The sequence below is a fragment of the Eubalaena glacialis genome, chromosome 17 (genome assembly GCF_028564815.1).
Source record: "Eubalaena glacialis isolate mEubGla1 chromosome 17, mEubGla1.1.hap2.+ XY, whole genome shotgun sequence".
NCBI classification, from domain to species: Eukaryota; Metazoa; Chordata; class Mammalia; order Artiodactyla; family Balaenidae; genus Eubalaena; species Eubalaena glacialis.
In genome coordinates this window covers 80,705,461-80,725,361 of record NC_083732.1, presented here as the reverse complement: position 1 = coordinate 80,725,361, position 19,901 = coordinate 80,705,461, and the positions used below count along the sequence as shown (strand labels likewise).

The 19,901-nt window shown below is 48.1% G+C and overlaps 1 protein-coding gene across 1 annotated transcript in view; it reads right to left on the bottom strand.

Moving 5' to 3' along the window:
- Nucleotides 1–19,901, bottom strand: part of TG (thyroglobulin) — a 246,605-nt gene that overhangs the window by 145,394 nt on the left and 81,310 nt on the right. Inside the window, exons 28-34 of the mRNA XM_061171320.1 lie at nt 13,470–13,535; nt 11,341–11,421; nt 6,575–6,712; nt 5,533–5,709; nt 3,348–3,459; nt 2,274–2,353; nt 886–1,029 (exon numbers count right to left, since the gene is read on the bottom strand). Coding sequence (XP_061027303.1) covers nt 886–1,029; nt 2,274–2,353; nt 3,348–3,459; nt 5,533–5,709; nt 6,575–6,712; nt 11,341–11,421; nt 13,470–13,535 — 798 coding nt within the window. The remainder of the gene's footprint in view (nt 1–885; nt 1,030–2,273; nt 2,354–3,347; nt 3,460–5,532; nt 5,710–6,574; nt 6,713–11,340; nt 11,422–13,469; nt 13,536–19,901) is intronic.

Below are 19,901 nucleotides of genomic sequence, written 5' to 3'. Positions count from 1 at the left end.
AACCTACCGCTGGTTTTGTTTATTAGTTTATTAGTTTTATTTTTTCAATTTATTGGTCAACTGCTTGTTTGGTCAGTTGAGTTGAGCTGGGGGAAAACCATTCAGGCAATGTGTCCAGACAGTTTCACATACAGTCACTCATGCCCTATGGGAGACCTGCCAGGAGGCAGCAGGTAAAGGGGAAGAGTGAAGTTTGGAGTCTTGAGAGCTGGGTTTGCGACCTGACTCTGCTTCTTGATGGCTATGTGGTTTGGGTCAAATAACTTCCACTGTCTACACCATACTCTCCTCATCATAAAATGGAGGAAATAATGTCTACTCCATGGAGGCATTGAGTAATACATTGTACAACCCGTGTAGAAACCGCAGCACATATGTAGACACACAGTGGGCACATGAGGAATGTCAGTTCTCCTCTCCTTTCCTACTTTGGGCAAAGCATTGTGTTGGGTGATATGCAGAATGTGAAATCAAAGTTACAGACCTCTCAGGTTCCTCCAGGTCAGACATCCTGTTACTCTCATTTCTAGGGCAAGGACCAGGCCAGGGCCAGACTCTCCCCCTTAAATTTAAAGCTTGAACACAACCACCAAAACCCTCTGGAGCAGACTGATGAAGACAGTGTCACACTGAAGAGGTTGTCCATTCACTCCTGCTGAATACATCCATGGAGCTGAGACCTAGTTGGACATCTTTCCTTTGAGTCTACAAGCAGACTTCCAATACATTCCTTTTCTGCTTAAGTTAAACAGGATCTGTCTCTGTTGCTTGCACCCAGTGAATCCTGACTAATCTCCTCCCGGGGCCAAGGACATCATCCTAATATACAGTTGAGAAGCAGTCAACTAAAGATGCCCATGTAGCTGTTCGGAGAAGATCACTTACCAGGCTTCTGGTACCATCCGAAGGGATAAGTGCGGACCTCAGTGTCGGGAGAGCCACAGTCTTGAATGCGCCAGGCTCCTCCGTTTTCCTCACTGCACATCTGAATTCCCAAGCTGTTCAGAGTTAGGCATGTCACCTCTCCTCCTGGAGCAAAAAATAACCAGGACCAGGGAAATGATCATGATGCACGATTCTAACGGAATGAGGGAAATTCTGCAAACTCATTCTTCAGCAGACATTTGGGGTGCAGCACACTATTCCAGGGACGATCTTAGTCACTGATGAAAAACCCTCCACCTTAATGAGCTTCTGATCAAAGAGGACATCGGTGGAGACAACACAGACCCATCGTGTGCCCAGGGCTATGCTGGGGCTGTGTTTGCATCATACTCCTTGGTCCTCACTCAACCCTAGGAGGAGGGGAACATTTCTATCCCTATTTACAGATAAGGAAACCAAGGCTCAGAGAGATTAAGTGGCTTGTCCAGAATCAAGATTTAAATGCAGATCATATGGATGGATCCAAAGTTCACCCTACCAAGCTCCCTGACCCAGGTCTTGAGAGCTGAGCAGAAGCCAGCTAAGTGAGCCATGGCAGGAAGGCTACTTGGGTCAGGTAGAAGAGTCGTGTAACGCTGACCGGGCACTGGACCAGGAGCCATGTCCCAGCTACCATGTTTATTAGCTACCTCCCCTCTCCAAGCCCCCACTTCCCATCTGTGAATGAAGGGCACTCCTCCCCACCCACCACGAGGAGATGCTGAGGATTAGACCAGACTGTAGATGCGAACGGGTTTTCTAGACTGTAAAGTGCTGTATGCAGACCAGAGGGAGTTACCATTACCTTTTTTTTTTTTTAACATCTTTATTGGAGTATAATTGCTTTACAATGGTGTGTTAGTTTCTGCTTTATAACAAAGTAAATCAGTTATACATATACATATGTTCCCATATCTCTTCCCTCTTGCATCTCCCTCCCTCCCACCCTCCCTATCCCACCCCTCTAGGTGGTCACAAACCACCGAGCTGATCCCCCTGTGCTATGCGGCTGCTTCCCACTAGCTATCTATTTTACGTTTGGTAGTGTATATATGTCCATGCCACTCTCTCACTTTGTCACAGCTTACCCTTCCCCCTCCCCATATCCTCGAGTCCATGCTCTAGTAGGTCTGTGTCTTTATTCCCGTCCTACCCCTAGGTTCTGCATGACCTTTTTTTTTTTTTTCTTAGATTCCATATATATGTGTTAGCATATGGTATTTGTTTTTCTCTTTCTGACTTACTTCACTCTGTATGACAGACTCTAGGTCCATCCACCTCACTACAAATAACTCAATTTCGTTTCTTTTTATGGCTGAGTAATATTCCATTGTATATATTATTATTACCTTTTAACTGGGAAACGTTCAGAAAGCCAAAGCCGGTGCAGCACGGGTCCACGTCACACAGTCGTTCACATTCGAAGAAGCTGGCGGAAGGGGAAAAGAGCAGGCCTGCAGGTTTGTGCTGGGCAGGACCTATGGGGTGGGCTGAATCGCTGACACTGACTTCTGGGGGCCTGCTCTCTAGGACAACCCCTTCCTGAGTCCAGACACACAAGCTCTGCTCCCGCAGCCCCCACCCCAGCACCAGGGTCAGGCTGACCCCCGTTTCCCACCCTCCTTCTTGCCCCCCTTCCTGTCGGCATGGGTGGTGCCCAGCCAGAACTCAAGGCAGACTATCCTGTATCATCTTTTAATCTCCATTTTCAAAAGCAGATCTTAAATGCCAGCAGCATGGCATAGTTTCATAAACCAACCACACTTCGTAGATCAACAATTCGTAGATCAATGACTCTCAAATTCTAACTTCAACAGGGGGAGCTTAGTTAAAATTCAGATTCCTGAGCCCCCTGTAAATGCTGATTCAGTAGGTCCAGGGTAGGACCCAGGAATGCAGTTTGTAAAAAGTCCTCCTGGTAATTCTGATGGGTGAGATCCACAGACTGGTGGAGAGAAACATCACCTTTAATGAAAACAACTAAATTACAGCTAATTAAATCAATAATAAAATACATTTTTAAAATAAAAAATTAAATAAATTAAAAGTCCTTATATGCCTACGGTCCCGTTGAAAGTTCTGCTTGCTCTCTGGATTTTGAATGCAGCACAGGAAGACTTCACTGATCAACTTTATTACAATGCTTGATAACTTGTATTAATTGATAAAACACGGGTCAATGTTTTCCTTTTGCATCAGCTGACCAGATATTCAGGGCTAAATGTTGCGCTGACTATTAGTAACTGACCTTAGCCATGGTTTTTAGATAGTTACCTCCTTATTACTTTTTCACCCTTTGCTTTGGGTTTTACAGTCTTTTGTGCTTGTGCCTTTAACTGATATTATATCACCATCTTTACGAAAACAGAAGGGTCTTAATAATAAGTATTGCAGTGGGGCAGGAGTGAATGGAAACAGCTTACCCATTGGAAATGGATTTGTTAAACATGGGCACTTTGTTTCTAATGGAAATCCCCATCAGCTTTTGGAACGGCAGGCGAGTGTAAAAATTCTTCACTTTATCCTGCAGTACAACTACGCAGAGGAAGAAAGACATTATATTATTTAAGGAGAGATGTGCTGTAGCCATAAAGATACTTTTGTAGGGGGACAAAGGTATACAAACCATACTGAAAGCTTCCGATTAAGATGGCATATTAAACCCATGTACTTACAGTCTGCTCCCACCCCAAATCTCACTAAAATAATAGTAAAGGCATATACCCCCAAGGCAAAAGAGAATAGGAGAGGGGAGAGAGAAACAAATTTTGGAAGCTAGAAAAAACACAGAGGAGTCAAAGTTGACCTAATAAACCTAAGAAAGCTGAAGTCTCGACTTTTCTGTGGGAAGAACTGAGAAGCAACCCCATCCACCTTCTGGAATCCCAAAAAGCTTTAGTATCAGCGGCACTGGGATGAAAGTGAGCTAAAACAGAACGGGCTGCGAAGCTTTTGAAGAAGCAATTAGGTCTCCAGAGGCCCTCCTCTTCTTTCCACAGCCAACAACTGCCCCTTCCTACCATGGAAGGCTGGGGTCTCTCGGGGGTGCCAGGTTGAGCTGTAATGGAGGGAGTACCACACCGAAGCCGGGGGATTTTTTCCAGTCAGTCTACATGGTGAATATTGAGATCCCCTAATTTTCCAACCTTATTTGGCATCTAAACCACAAGCAGCCAGGCTCATGCCCCCAGGCCAGATATTACAAGATTCCTCTGGAGGAAGGGCCTAGACATACGGACGTGAGGGAGTCCCCAAAGGGTGGCCCAACTAGATTATCCTACAAAGAAAGCCCAGGTCAACAAGCTCCCACAACACACTCAGAGCTTCCCAGTTAGCTTCTGGGTCCCTGTCTTACATTTAAGTGGAAAAATCAAGGGTCACCAGACACCTGAGAAAGGCCTCCAGCAAGGAAGACAGAACAGTAAGTGAAAGATCTCAACATGATGGAAGAAATGAAGGCTGGGCAAGGTGAGCCCCCCTCCACCCAGAGTATCATTAACGTTCTCAAAGGGGTAAAATCAACTTCTATCTTGTTGAAGCCACAGTTGTTGGGATTTTCTATACTAAATGGCCAATTGGAATTCCACCCGCTATGCGCAAAAAACATGATTTCCATGAGCAGTCGGATTCCAGAGTGACATTATTCTCTCTAGTCAACTTGATGCATTTCTAAATGCCTTTGCATCTCTACAAGAAGCCTGGGTATGGGACTCCAGAGTGACAGTATTCTCTCTAGTCAACTTGATGCATTTCTAAATGCCTTTGCATCTCTACAAGAAGCCTGGGTATGGGACTCCAGAGTGACAGTATTCTCTCTAGTCAACTTGATGCATTTCTAAATGCCTTTGCATCTCTACAAGAAGCCTGGGTATGGGACTCCAGAGTGACAGTATTCTCTCTAGTCAACTTGATGCATTTCTAAATGCCTTTGCATCTCTACAAGAAGCCTGGGTATGGGATTCCAGAGTGACAGTATTCTCTCTAGTCAACCTGATGCATTTCTAAATGCCTTTGCATCTCTACAAGAAGCCTGGGTATGGGATTCCAGAGTGACAGTATTCTCTCTAGTCAACCTGATGCATTTCTAAATGCCTTTGCATCTCTACAAGAAGCCTGGGTATGGGATTCCAGAGTGACAGTATTCTCTCTAGTCAACCTGATGCATTTCTAAATGCCTTTGCATCTCTACTAGAAGCCTGGGTATGGGACTCCAGAGTGACATTATTCTCTCTAGTCAACCTGATGCATTTCTAAATGCCTTTGCATCTCTACAAGAAGCCTGGGTATGGGACTCCAGAGTGACATTATTCTCTCTAGTCAACGTGATGCATTTCTAAATGCCTTTGCATCTCTACAAGAAGCCTGGGTAACTTTACTTTTAGACTTTTTTTTTTTTTTTTTGGGCCGCTCCACACAGCCTTCGGGATCTTACCTCCCCGACCAGGGATCGAACCCGTACCCCCTGTAGTGGAAGCGCAGAGTCTTAACAACTAGACCGCCAGGGAAGTCTATTTTTCAAAGAAGAAGAACTGATCTGGATATTTGTAAAGCCACAGAGCCAGCAGCCCATTAAAAACACAGTTTGGGTTGATCCAACCAAGCACTCACCTTTCTTCTGGAAGAGGGCACTTGGCCTGCGGGGCAGGATCAGTCTGCAGCCCTTGGGACTGGACTCCATGACATCATCACACACCTGGGCCTCTGGGTAGAGGGTGCAGGTGAAGTACAAGGGTGCACTGTCTGTTACCTCTGCCAGCTGACAGAAAGAGGGCTCCTGGACACAGCCTACAGGCAAGAGAACAGTTGGGTGTTAGTCCTAGGGAGGCCAGCAGTGGAGGGTTACCTCTACAGGACCTTCTGGGAGAAATGCCCCGTGGGGACTCTTCCCAGGCAGGGAAGAGGCCCAGGTCAGTCAAGCCTGTCCAGTCTGGAAGGCCCAAGAAAAACACTAGGGTTCTCCTAGCTGGGGAGAGGGTCATACCCGAAACAGGGAGTCCAGGTGGCTCTGAAAAAACGCAAAGTCCAAGAGGGTGAGGGGTCAGCTGAAACTCAGCAATATGGGAGGAGAGAGGGTAAAATTCCATTGGATCTGCCCAGGACCATCTCAGAGGCAGTCAGGACCTCAGACCACAGGCCACAGGATGTAAAATTTGGTGGCGTTGTGAACAATCTCCCCTGCTCCCAGTCCCGTGTCAGACTTTGCCACTGGTACATGTGAGCTCCCTAATGGGGAGGGATATGGCTGATTTTTATTTTCTCATTCCCAAGGTGAAACACAAGGCCTAGATCATAGCACCTGCACAACACAGCATGTGCCTGTTAGGTAAAGGATGGATGGATGAATGGATGTATGGATGGATGGATGGATGGATAGATGGATGGATGGATGGATGGATGGATGGGTGGATGGATGGGTGGATGGATGGATGATAGGTTATGAGAGCAGAGTGGAGACTAACTACACGATTAGCTTCTTGAAGATATGGGTTATGTCCTGTCTTCTGTATCACCCATGTCACTAACACTGAAGTGACCCCTGAGTTATGCTATTGAATTTGATCATATCTGTGTCTCAAGAGTGTTTAAACTAGGCCTGAGATGCCTGACCACAGGGTGGAGAAGAAGGAGGACGAGGTCTAAGGATACTTACGAGAAAGACACCACAGATTTGCCTGCTGCAGTGAAAATAGGTGTTTGAAAAGCCAGTGCTGCTGGCTGGGCAGGGATCGGTTTCCATTGACAATGACTTGGTTAAGGTCCACAGGGGAGAAAAGCTCTGTTGTCAAATCTGAAAAAGAAGGGGCAAGTCAACTTCCTTTGCCTTTATCTCCATGGTGAAAATCTCTGTCTCTCTGTCTGTCTGCCTCACACACACACACACCCACACACACACTTGCAGGCTGTGTGAGGCCAGAGCATGTCTGGAGTCAATAGGGTTGGGAGTCTGGTCAGGCAGGAAAGATTCAGAAGGTCCCAGAAAGCCCTAAAAATTATGGAGTTGCAAAACCTTAGAATCTTGGTTGGGGAGAAAACATGGGAGCCATCTGGTTCAACTTTTCACCTAAGGCAGAACTCTTCCCCATGATATTTCTGGCCGAGGTCCCTGCAGCCCCGCGTGACATGTCTGTGCCCACCGCAGCCGCCCACCCCATCATTAGGAAGTTGAGGAATCAAATCCGCCTCTTTGTAAATGTGAACTGCTGATGCTCCTTCTGTCTTCCGAAGCCACATGGAAGTTCTAACTTCCTCCCAATGGCACCTTTCATCTGTGAAGACAGCTCTCAGCTCTGCTCAGCCCCAGACTTGAAAGTTCCAACTTACACATCCCCCACCTCACCCCACCCCCATCTTTCTTTGTGTCTTCATACTCCATGATTCTGGCTGAAGGCTCTTCTTGGGTACACCACTGCCCATGGGACGGAAGTCCAAGCTTTCTTCTTGGTTCAGGCTCTACCTGCATTAGAAGCCTCATCTCTGATTGCTTCAACTCACGCTCAAGCAGCATGTACATTACACTACATTAATCGTGTAGTTAATCTCTATTCTGCTCCTAGAACACTGGTAGTTCCAGCTCATCACCTCACTGCTTGCTGCCCCAGGACTACTGTCCGTGCTCACCTGCCCTTTACCCCCTTCCTCGTCACCTGCCTAGTCCTCCTGTGCTTCAAGGACCAACACTGCTCCCTCCTGCTCTGATGTTCAGTGGCTCTATAAAGAGGGTCTCCAGCGTTGAGGGACCCAGCATCCTAGCCCAGGAGTAGGGGCACATTTCTGCACCTCATGAGGGCTCTGACTTCCCAGAGGGGCTTTCCCTGGGGGCATAAAGTGGATCATGGAATGAGCTGGGGCAGGTTTACAGCATCCCTTGGGTCCTGGAATGCGGGGCTCTACAGCCCATGCATACCCCACGTTGCCTTGGACTGCAGCATCTTCTCAGAAGCCCACTCTTCAGGCCACTTAAAGCAGGCTCACAAAGGCTGGGTCTCCTCACCAACAACTATCACCAAAGGGGATAGAAGTGTATGAGGTCTGGCAGGGCCAGAAGTTTAGTGCAAACAGAGACCCCAGAGACCATGTCGCCAGCCCCTCCTCTGTGCAGCCACCACCCTTTGGGTTATTGCTTCCCATGCTACTGTACCATGGCTGGTTTGCATGCCTGTCTCCCTGCTGAACCATGCCTGGCATAGGTAGGAGGGCACACACCACCCCTTAAGACAGCAGAGGAAGAAAGGAAAAACAACGTAGCCAGCCTAGAAGCTCACTTGTAGATCCTGGAGTCACACTTTGTCCTCAGAGCCTCTGCACAGGCTGTCCCCCTTGCCTGGAACTCCTTCACCCAGGTGTTCTCTGGAAATGCCTGGCAGATCTTCCAGGCTCCTCTGAGAAGCCCCTGTTACCTGCTGGAGGCTGCCAAGCATCCTCCCTCCCTGCAATCCCTCTGCACTGACACCCCATCACAGCCCTCACGACCCTGGCCCGCCGCGGCTGGCACATGGGAATTCTCACCAGCCTGGGAACTTCTGAGGGCACCGAGTATGTGCACAAACAATGTCTGCTGGGTGAAAGAATGGATACTGTAGCCTCTCAGTTTATCCCTGATGCTGCATTAGGAAGATCCATTTTCGACTTGTTCTCTCAAAACTTTGCAATCCTCTTGAAGGCCAGGAGGCCAATAGGGGGCTGCCAGCTGGGAGGCTGTTCTCTGCTTTTCTGTGTGTGTCTGAGACACTCGGAGTAACTGCAGTAACCGGAAGCAGGAAGGGGAACATTCCTCGCTGTGCTGTGACTGGGAAAGGCCCTTCTGGGGAGCACGGAGGAGCACCAGCCAGGGAAGTGAGCCCCACCGCAGGGGAGCCCATCAGAGGGGTTTCTCCTGCAGGGGCGTTATCTCCTCAAGTCCAGGAATGTAATCAGCTGGGAAGGGGAAACCCAAGCTGGGCTTTGTCTATTCACCCTGAAGCCCTCCAAGGTCTTCCGGTGGGGGGAGGAGAGGGAGTCCTTCCCGTGGGAATCATGCGATAGCTTTGTAGATGCGGCCCTGGCACAGTGGATAATGACGGATTTCACAGAACGTTCTCAAGTACCAGGAAAACATTCACACTTACATGGCCGCGAGCAGTCTGGCTACCGCTCAGAGGCGCTGCTAAGGTTGGGGACCACAAACGTAAATGTCCCCAGTGCAGGCTGGCCTGCAGGAGTGTAGGGGGCTGGCGGGAGGGGCAAACAGGAGAGCCACACCCCATGGAGGGGGCCGCTCAGCTCAGCTCAGCTCGAGGGTGGTCGCCAGGCAGAAATTTGAAGCCTGCGCTGCTAGAGCTTCTCCTCTGTTTTTCTCTACAGAAGCTGGAAATCTGAATTTTTATATAAAATCTTCCAATTTAAAAATATTGGCTCCATTAGATAAAATCAGAAGTCTACTCTGCAAATCAAACAGAACCAGTCTGCCCTGTCCGCCAGGGGCCACCAAGACTCAGCTCTCAAGTCCATGCTGTCTGCCCCTGGGAGCAGCTTGTGTTCTGGAAGAACCTGGGCCTTGGAGTCAGCTGACCAGGGTTTGAATCCCAGTGTGGCTGCTTTCTTAGTGCTGGACCGGCTGAAGCGAGGGCCACCAGGCGCTGTGAGCCCCGCGTTGCTCATTGGTAAAACGGGAAGAATGACAGCCATGAGCAGAGTTGTCATAACGTTTGCGACGTGACGGATTTAAAGCACCAGAGGCAGCGCCTGGCACCCAGGAGTCTCAAGGGGGAGCGGGCTCACTGCTGCTGCCCTGCCCCACCCCTGCCGCAGCAGAGAAACCTGAACAGCAGCCATGGGCTTGGGAGGCTCCCAGGACACAACCAATATGCCAATTTGCCAGTGCAGGCAAAGATGGCACAGGAGAGGGGCCAGGTCTCTGTGCAGGAGGGACCCAGCTAAATGCTTGCTCCTGAGAACAAGAAGGGGAAGGCTCCTGAGTGGGTGTCCATTCACCCACTCCCCCCACCTCGCTGGCAAGACTGAAGCTTCCACCTCTGAAGGTGCAGAAGGGCATAGCTGCTAAGGCATTTGGACGGGAATATGCACCGTGACCCTAGCACGATCCCCAGCTGGGATCTGCTGTCCGACAGGCAATACAGGAAGAGAGACGGACTGGGGACAGAACCTTCGGGAAGGCTTGCTACGAGCCAGGCTCGGTGCTAGGATCATAATCCCAACTACCACGTAATAACAGCTACCGATTTGTGAGCACCTGCTCTGTGTCACGGCAACTTATAGAATTACATCCTCTAATCCCGTCTCATGGGGACTGCTATTACTCTCATTTAAAGGAGAAACTGAGGCTCAGAGAAGATGACTGGAGGTTGCACAGGCAGATGGAGACAGGGCTGGGATTCGAACCCTGCTCTCCTGAGCTGAGGACCGCACTCTGAATCAGGACACAGCCCTCGAGCCCACAGCTCTATGGACGCAGAGCAAACTCGTAACTGCTGAACAGCTAGTATGGGATGAGCCCCAGTTGTAATGATTTATGTACGTGATCTCATTTTTATCTGCACCAAAGCCATGGGAAAGGGAAGAAACTACCATTGTGTGGGCATCTGGGGATATTATGTACCAGGCAATGTGCCAGGTGTCTTCCCTGGTATGTTCTCTATAAGAGGATAAGTGGAAAGCAAGGTACGTTCTACACAGCAGGAATCGAGGCTCATAGGAGGTGAGCAAAATACCCATGGCCGTGCAGTTCATAATGGGTTGCCAAAAGCCGCTCCAGCCCTAGTCTCTCTGCTGTGCAATGTGGTGTTTCTCCCATCGGGTGTGCTGTCCCCCACCACCGTGCTGCAGGCTGACCTGCCTCCCCTCCCCTCTCTCTCTCTCTCTCTGGCTCTCTTTCCCTCTCCCTCTGCCCCTCACCCTGACTTTCAGCTCCACCTAAGGAACAACAACTGTAGCCTCGGGCAATGGAGAAGCCTCAGACACCACACACACTCTGTCCCTAGGAAGGTGTGGATTTACATCTTCCACTGCATAAAATGACTCTCTCTCAAAAGACCCTCTTAGACATCTCATTCATTAAACAATTCCAGAACATGTACATTTTGCTTACATTCTTCAGCATGTACATAATCGAAGGCACTGATCACCTTCAGATGAACCTTGTTCTTTAATAGTTTTTTTGCTGGATTTGTTATTATGGTTGTTTTCTTTCTCAGCAGCAGTGGTGACTTTGCAGTCATTTCACCTTACTTTTTTGTGCCAATTGCCCCTCCGAGGAGCGGTCCGTATTTACGAAATGGATAGTGGATTAGAAGCTTAGAGGGGGTCCATGGCTGCAGAATGGAGTGGCGTTCATGGGTCCACTCATCAACCAGACCCTTGGCATCACCATCTGTCTCCACAGCCAGACACCAAGTATATTAAAAGGTTTTGGGTGGGTACCTGTTTCTGTTGGAGATGCTGGCCTTGGTTCCACAGCTCTTCTGCACCCCATAGACTCAGACCGAGACCCCATGTCAGAATCTAGGAGAAAAAAAAAAGGATTGCGGTTCTAATACTGGGGAGGAAAAGGGGAGATATTCCTCTGGTCAACAAAATGGTGATGACAATGTAGGAAATCCTCATGGGCCACAGTCAGGTGCCCCAGTACAATCTGGAACAAATCCAGCGGCACAGGTCTGCATTCTTCGGCCTTTTGTGGAACGTCAGCCAACCTCTCCATAAGAGAACTATTATTGTCCTTGATATTGAAATTGTTAGCATTGGTAAAGTCTTTTAGAGTTAACAGGATATGCTTATAAATATTGGTCTTTACGACCCCCTGTGAAGGGACGGAGTAAGACTTCCATTTTACTCTTGAGAAAACTGAGACTCACAGACTTGAAATAACTTATCCCAGAACATGCAGGTGGAAAGTAGATGAATTGGAATTTGAAAAAATTAAATGAAATTCCCAAGTCAGGAACAGGTCTTCCGTGACATGGGAACCGGGTTTTAGGCAGGTCTTTGGGAGCTTCTGTTTAGTGGGGCAAATGTCCTGGGGAGAAGCAAGTCCTTCATTTTTCACCAGCTAGCAAATCATTTACCAGAATTTTAATTTTTTTAAATTGCAGTATCACTGATGTACAATATTATATGTTAAAGTTGTACAATATAGTGATTCACAATTTTTAAAGGGTATACTCCATTCATAGTCATTAAGCTACAAGGCTATATTGTACAACACAGAAATTTCTAATAAATAGAAAGCACTAGACTTGGAACCAGTGTCTGGGTCCCACCCCAGGACCACCTCCTGAGATGCTCCTGCGAGCATCTCACTTAACCTCTCCAAGTCTCTTTTTTTTTTTTTTTGTCTGAAAAATGAACAGAATATCAACCCCCGTATGTACCATATAGGTATTACTAAAGGAGAAAAGAAGTGTATAATCTCATTATATCACCTTAAAATGAAAATGATGATGGGCACCTTCCTTTTATTTTCCTCCCCTCTCCTTTTCTTCTTCTTCTTCCTTCTTCCTTCTCCTGCTCTTCATCCACCGTCATCATCACCACCATCACTCACATTAATTAGCATGGAGGATGCACCAGGTACTGTGCTAAGTACATTATAGTAATTACTGAGCCAATGCTCACACAACTCTATGAGGCCATGACCGTTTTTACTGCCTTGTCACCCATGTGTTCCAGCTCACACGGGTGGGAAGTAAAGGAACCAGAATTCATACCCAGTCACTCTAAGCCCACCCTTGGTGCTCTCTCACACTATTTCACAGGCACAGAATCAGGTCACCAGTCCTGTCTCTTAGCGGACAGGAGATCAGTCGGGGGGATCATGGGAAGAGGAGGGGAGTGGTACAGTGGCCGGGGTCTTTCCTCATGCCTCTCACCCGGCACCTAGGACAATGACATGCAACGATCCCATGCCTGTCTGCTCCCTCCTGAGGCTGCGGCCCTTTCCAGGCCAAGGCTGTGCCTCACTCGTCTCTCTCACCATGTTAGTCTCACCCCACATGCCTTTCACAGTCCCTGGCTCTGAGTAGGCACTAGGTCAATGTTCATTCAATTCAAAGGAGAACAAACAAAGCAGAAAAGAGATGCCAAATATGCATTTCATCTGAGCCCAATCTGTCCCATGAACCCACGGTAGCATCAGCTCTAAGCAGGAGCCCATGGCACACCCACCTGGGGTCCTGTCCCTCACCGAGCCTTGGGGAAGGAGGGGCCTGCGGCCGAGGCCCCCTGGAGAAACGCCTCCTATAGTTTGCGGTGGCCTCAGAGCTCCCATCCTACTAACAAGGGCAGCTTGTGGTCAATGAACTTGATCTCAAAGGAACCAGTGCTTACTTCCTTCATCCTTCCTTAGGTTTCCACACTTTTCATTTTTGTTTTACACTTTGGTATCTTATCTGATGAGAGCTGGGGCCCTTCTGTCCACACAGAGCACTCACTTGGAAAGTAAATCTCTACATTGTCTCTCTGGGGAGCAGAGTGCCCTGTGAGTGAGAAGTGGGTCCAGACCGTCTCCTGCCATCAGTGTCCTGTTCACCCCCTCCCACCACAGAGCTTACCTTTCCAGAGATAAACCTGCTGGAAACTGGTAAAGGTGCTCTGGTTTCCTTTCAGGGGTGTCAGACCTGCAAAGAAGATGTTTATTTGTATGAGCTTAAGTGTGTTTGCTCCTACTGGGGACCCACCATGATCATAACTGCCTTACCTCCCCGACACGGGCCCCTCCTGGGCCTGAAACTCTGTTTCCCACACAAGACGCATCCCAAAATCTTCTCGGAGCTTTCCTCCAGCTGCTGGTACAAAACCAGAGCTGGCCAGAGTTATGGATGTTAGCATAACTGATGCCATCTTGGGCCCCTACAATCCTTTCTGTCCTTCCACTGACCCTGCCTAGGGCTGTACTGTGCCATAAATCACTTCTCTGTCATCAAGGGCTTTGTAGTTAATAGATATTGTTTAATGATCATTAGGTCCAGGTGGCCTCTATGCTCTGGTAGCCTCCAAACGATGATGAAGACCTTGGCTGATGTATTCCCAGCACCCATGAGACTAGTTACCCATTCATAAATCTTCACTTAGGAATGCCCGTCCTGTTTCCAAGCACGTACCCCCATACTCTAGGTTAAATATAAAATTGTCCTAGTGGCTCCTCAGTAGTGCAGAGTGCAGCTACTAATGCTTCCAGATCATTGATGCTCAATCCCCATCCCACCCTGTGAGTAAGTTACCCTATAATAAATAGACCCATTGATTATTTGGAGCTGCCTGCCTCATTTTACAGTGTCAAGATACCGTCTCAGTTCAGTGGGCACTTTTCGTTCCCTCCATCCTCCAAAACCAGAGCCCACGTGTCTTTCTTAGAGCACCAAAGGGACTATTGTGGGGAGGGGTCAGGATCCAGTGACACTGAGAATCACTTAAGGAACTACGGATTGGTTTAAAGTGAACCAAACTCATAGAAGACTCAACGGCTGTGTTAATTTTCCTTGTCACTTACGTCCTCGGAGACCATTGGCAAACGGGGATGGTATTTGTGAGGTTGGGAATGTCTATCTTCAATCTCATGCTTGACCATAATTTTCCAGCTCCTTGAATGTACTGTGAGCTTCCAGGGGCTGAGAATGGGCCTTATTCCTCTTTGTATCACCCACACCTAGTAAAATCCCTGCCATAGAACCAGCGTTCAGCACCGTAACGAATGCAAAGACAAATGAATAAGGAAAACAAAGCAATCAATGATTTTCAGAGCCCACCAAGTAAATGCAGAGCCTCATCTGCCCAAGCACAAGAAGGCTGGCCACCAAATTAGTTCTCCTAATGCAGACCTCTGATCCTGCACTCCTTTCCCCAAAACTTCCCCAGTTCAATATTGTTGATGGTGAGAAGATACATAGAACAGAAGGAAACGTTATCACTCCTGTTCCTGGCTAATGGTTTAGACTGTCCAGACATCGTTCCATGCCTTCGACAGTAACTGAGTTAAAATACCCATGTTACACAAACAGGCCTGCAGACTCAGGCTTATGTGATCTGCTCTCTCTGTAATCAAGGTTGCAGGAACACACACACATTTAGAACTGTGGGGCTTTGGCGTGGAGCCTGACTCTCGAGGGTTGATGGGTGTTGTGTGGTCTTAATTGACTTCAGGACACTTCTGCAGAGATCACGTGCTACATCTGGGGCGGGGGGTGGGGGGGTGGGGGGAGGGGCACGTGGTATGGGTAGTTTGAATCTACAACGTGGGAGTGGGCACGATCCTAAACTGGAAAACCTAGGTTTCAGAGTCCATCTTTTACTGGCCATTTTCTCTTCTCTGTATCATCACTTCCACCATGTCTCTACTTATATTCCTTGCCCTTCCTACATAAACTACATTCCTGAATCCTTGTCTCAGGCTCTGCTTAGTGCTAATGACAGCTACTGTAAAGAACTAAGAGAGCCATCCTGTGTGTAGGTGTCCATCATACATCTACTCCAGATGCACTTGGTGACCATGGACATTATAGATGCATGAAAGTTCCTCCACTCAGCTCCCAGCACCCCAAGATAGCGACAATCATTGATACAAAACAGACTCCCACAAAGAGAACGCCAGCCATCGGGCTGAGCCTCACCATTAATCAACAACATGAAGCCTTTGGCATGTAGAAAAAACCCAGAAGTATTTCTTCCAAGGCCTGTTTTTCCTATCCAATTTTAAATCCCTATGGGCACTAGGGGACGTTCAGTCTGCCTATTTTTTAATTCATCTGTACTACAAGGTGTTGTCAGAAATGAGGCATGTGCAGCCCCAGAGCTTTCCAAGCCTTTTTTCTTAGAAATAAGAAGATGATCCAGCCAACACCAAAGAGCTGAAAACACCCGACACGTCCACTGGGAATTTGGGAGATGCAGACCCTGAGTGGGCTCTTCTATTGAGACACACATCAACCTGGCACCGGTTTAAACAGAAATCGGTGACAGGAAAGAGAAACCTCACAGCCAGTAAAACGTACTGATAAGACTGCTTCTGGGTGATTGGTGGGGTTGTTTGTTTTGGGGTGTATTTGTTTGTTCTGGGTAATATTAGAAGTCTACCCTACTCCCACGGAGCAGGAAAGGGTTGGTTGGCTTAACAAAAGAGGAGAGAAGTGCTAAAGGGGGTTCTGTGTCCCACAATCCTTCATCAGTCCATAAGATGAGCAAATAGGAGGCCCACTATACTTTAATAATGTCCATATCTGTCACCCCAACTAGCCTGTGAGCTCCTTGAGAGCAGAAACCACTCTACCCGTCTCTGTAGTCTACTACCTGGCCTGGCACCTCACACCCAGCTGCTTCTCAGGACGAGTGATAGCTGGGCTAGCTCAGCAACTCCCCTCCCCATGGCTGTCGTGCCCCTCCCAGCTCATCTCTGCAGTGCACAATTGACCCTCTGCCTTTCCTGCACCTTTTGTTCCCTTCTCCCCACAGCCCTTTAAAATCTTGAAATAGAATATGCTGGTAGATGACATTCATTCCCCAATATCTGGAGTAGAGCAGCCCCAGAGAAATGTCCAGGGAGCAAAATTCTCAATTACCAGACTCCTTAATTTGCTGGTATGATACAAGGATACCTCTGAAGCACTTTTCTGCTTCCAGTAAATTAGATGCAGGGCCACTGCAGCAGACAGTGAGAGATGCCCCTGACAGCTCTGGTCTCCAAAGCTTGAGTTGAAGCCACAGCCATGGCACTTAATGCAAAGATAGTTTCTTGAAGTGTGACACGTCACACCTATGAAATTCACTCCCATGAGCAAAAGTGTGATATAACCTCACACTTCTGCCTCAGATTGCCTCTGCCTCACCAGATTGTCAAAAGGATCAGTTGAGTTGATGGATGTGAAAATACTTTGTAAAATGCGACACGGATACTGACGCGCTTACTATTTGAATTTAGTGTGTTCCGTTGGGTTGTGATTTCCTACAACTGGCAATCAATTCACTTACATTTTATAAGAAAATACTCATTCTCCATGAATCACCTGCTGAAGCAGACCCTTGCCGTACCGGTGAGCTGAACAGTGAGAGCGGATGTCCAGACCCGACATCCTACAGAGCGCCTCTGCTGGATGTGCAACTGGGGGACCAGGGACTTGGGGTTCAGAAAACGATACCTTAAACTACAGCCTGTAGAGCACGTTAGCACTGCCTTATGTAATATATTTAAAAAGTGTGCCCCCATTTTACAGATGAAGACCCTGAGGCTCAGGGTCGTTAGGTGCTTTGAACAAGGTCACGGAACTGGGGGACGGGTGGGGAAGCAGGATTCAGCTGCAGTATTTTAAATGCCAACCATTGCTCCAGGGTCTCCAGTATCTACTGAGTGCCCACCTCGCTCCAAGCACTACTCCAAGTGCTTCACATCCTTTCCTCCTATAATCCTCCCAACCTCCCCAGGCGTCAGAAGTCACCATTATCCTCATTTTATAATTGGAAAGACCAAGACACAGAGAGGTCATATAACGAGTAAGCATTCACACTGGGATTTGAATCCTGGGGTCTGATTCCAGAGTCTGTATTTTAAAGACCATCTAACCATTTGCAAAATGGAAGGAAGAGGCTGGCCCTCAACCAACCGTGGGAGGGATAGAAATCCTCTTTATCATCCCTATCCCCTTCCCACGTGCTACCAATCCATTCCACAGTGTCTCCTTCAGTTGTTCAGATACCTGGAATCCTCACTCCTCTTTCCCTCTATCAGTATCCCTCCATCAATATCTGCCATTAGGAAAAGGTACTTATCAGCTCTTCACACTTTAGTAAGAATTTAAATCCCTATGTTTATTTTCTCAAGGGTTAATTGTACTTAAGGCTGATGTCATATTGTGGGAAGGAAGGATTTGGCCCTATTGTTCCCAATTGGAGGTGGCCTCCAGATCAGTCTGTGTGCAAGTCAACCTTCAGTTTGGAACATCATGAATATGCCTCAGGCTGCCTGAAATCCCCATCAAAGGGTTCCCTTCTTAAAGCTTTGCCAGCACCCCAATATATATATATACACAGAGGGCACCAAAAAAAATAAAGAACTTCAAAAGTCTTCGGTAATCACTCCTTCTCAGGGAGGCCAGACAAGGGCACAGTCTTCACTTCTTGGGCACGTACCAAGCACACACTCTGTGTTAAGCATTTCACTCTGGATTTATTGCCCATGAATGGATCACATGTCTTTCTTCAAATGCTCGTTTCCACACTGGGCTACCTCTCAGAGTAATGGATACCATGTGTTTACTATCCATCATAGAAATAAGCTATTTGATTTTACTTACCCCAAAAGAAACTAAACCTCATGGAATTCCACAAATTCTGCAATATTTTTTTCCAGGCTTTGGTAAATAGGCATTCCACAGATACTATGTATATTCTCTATGCCAGGTTTTATGCTCCATGGTGTGAATCCAGAAATTAATAAGACACAGTTCTTATTATATATTATACAGTAAGTCCAGTTCTTAAATATAACAAAAAATGACAGATTTTTAAATGATAATAAAATCATCTAATATTAATACTATGTGTCAGATACCATACTAAGTTCTACACGTGTATCATCTGTAAGTGCCAATATAGGGAAGCAGTTAAGAACGTCACTTTGGAGCCAGAATGCCTGGTTTCAGATCCCAGCCCTTCTACGTGCAAGCTCTGAGACCTTGGAAAAACCCCACTTCTGTGTGCCTCAGTGTCTTCAGCTGTAAAATGGGGATAATGATAATAGTGCCTCCCTTTTTTTTTTTTTTTTAATTAAACTTCATTTCCTTTTTGGTTGCACCACGTGGCATGCGGGATTGTAGTTTCCCGACCAGGGATGGAACCCGTGCCCCCTGCAGTAGAAGCGTGGAGTCTTCACCACTGGACCGCCAGGGGAGTCCCAGTAGTACCTCCCTTAAAGCACTGTGTTGAGGATTCATGAGTTAGAAAAGGTCAAGACCTTGGAGCAGGGCCTGGCTCCTAGTGAGCACCATGGAAGACGGACTTTCTATCACCATTGTTATTGTTTACCCTCTCCTTTCATCTTCACAACCCAGTGAGAGGGAAACTGTCATTACCCCATTAGCAATTAGGCCTGAAGATATCTACTGGCTTGCTCAAGGTCACACAGCTGGTGTCCAAAGGTGGGATTCAACACCAGGGGGCAAACTCTCAGCTGGGCCAGGGAGAGCAGCAGCCAGGCAAAGGCTCGGTTTAGATGCACTGCCCACTGCACTGTCTAACAGGGCAATGCATGGAGCATGCACAAAGCTCCGCAGAGGAAGAAGTGATAAGCCCTGCAGAGGTAGTCAGGGAGGGCTTTTGGAGGAGGTGACATTGAGCTCTCTGCCATTAGAACCCCAAGGGCTGCAGTACACTGAGAAGCAGGGCGTGGAAACTTCTCCGGGAGGAAGGACATGGTCTCTGGCACCCCTTCAAGGACCACCTTCCAGGGCATCTCACGGCTCTTCTGACCTCTGCCCAGTGCCCTCCTCTCCTCTGTCTGGCTGACACCAGCTCGTGCTTTCAGCCCTCTCAACTCAGAGGGTGGATTGGAACCGTGGGGTCAAGTTCTGAGTTCCCAGGCTGGCAGATAAATAGAGCAGAGAGGAGACAAGATGGAGCCCGCTGCCCCCAACCTCACACTACAGCCGGGAGAGGTAAGTGAGCAGCTGGGCCCCGTTCACGCCGAAAACTCAGACTCTCCCGGTCGGAAGGAAACTTCCAGGTCACCTACTCAGTGCTTCTCAAACTTAGCGGGCATGGCACTATCCAGACAGCCCGTCAGAACAGATTCCTGGGGCCTCCCTGGGGTCTGGGGAGAGGCCTGAGAATCTGCATTTCTCACGATCATCTGGTGATGCTAAGCCTGCTGGTCCTGACCACACTGAGTGCCCTGGCGTGGTGGCCCCCAGCTCGGGACAGAGCAGTCTCTACTCCTGCCTGGCGGAGCTCTGCTGAGAGGAGCACAGGCCGGGGCTGGGGGAGGCGGAGGGAGAGCTGAC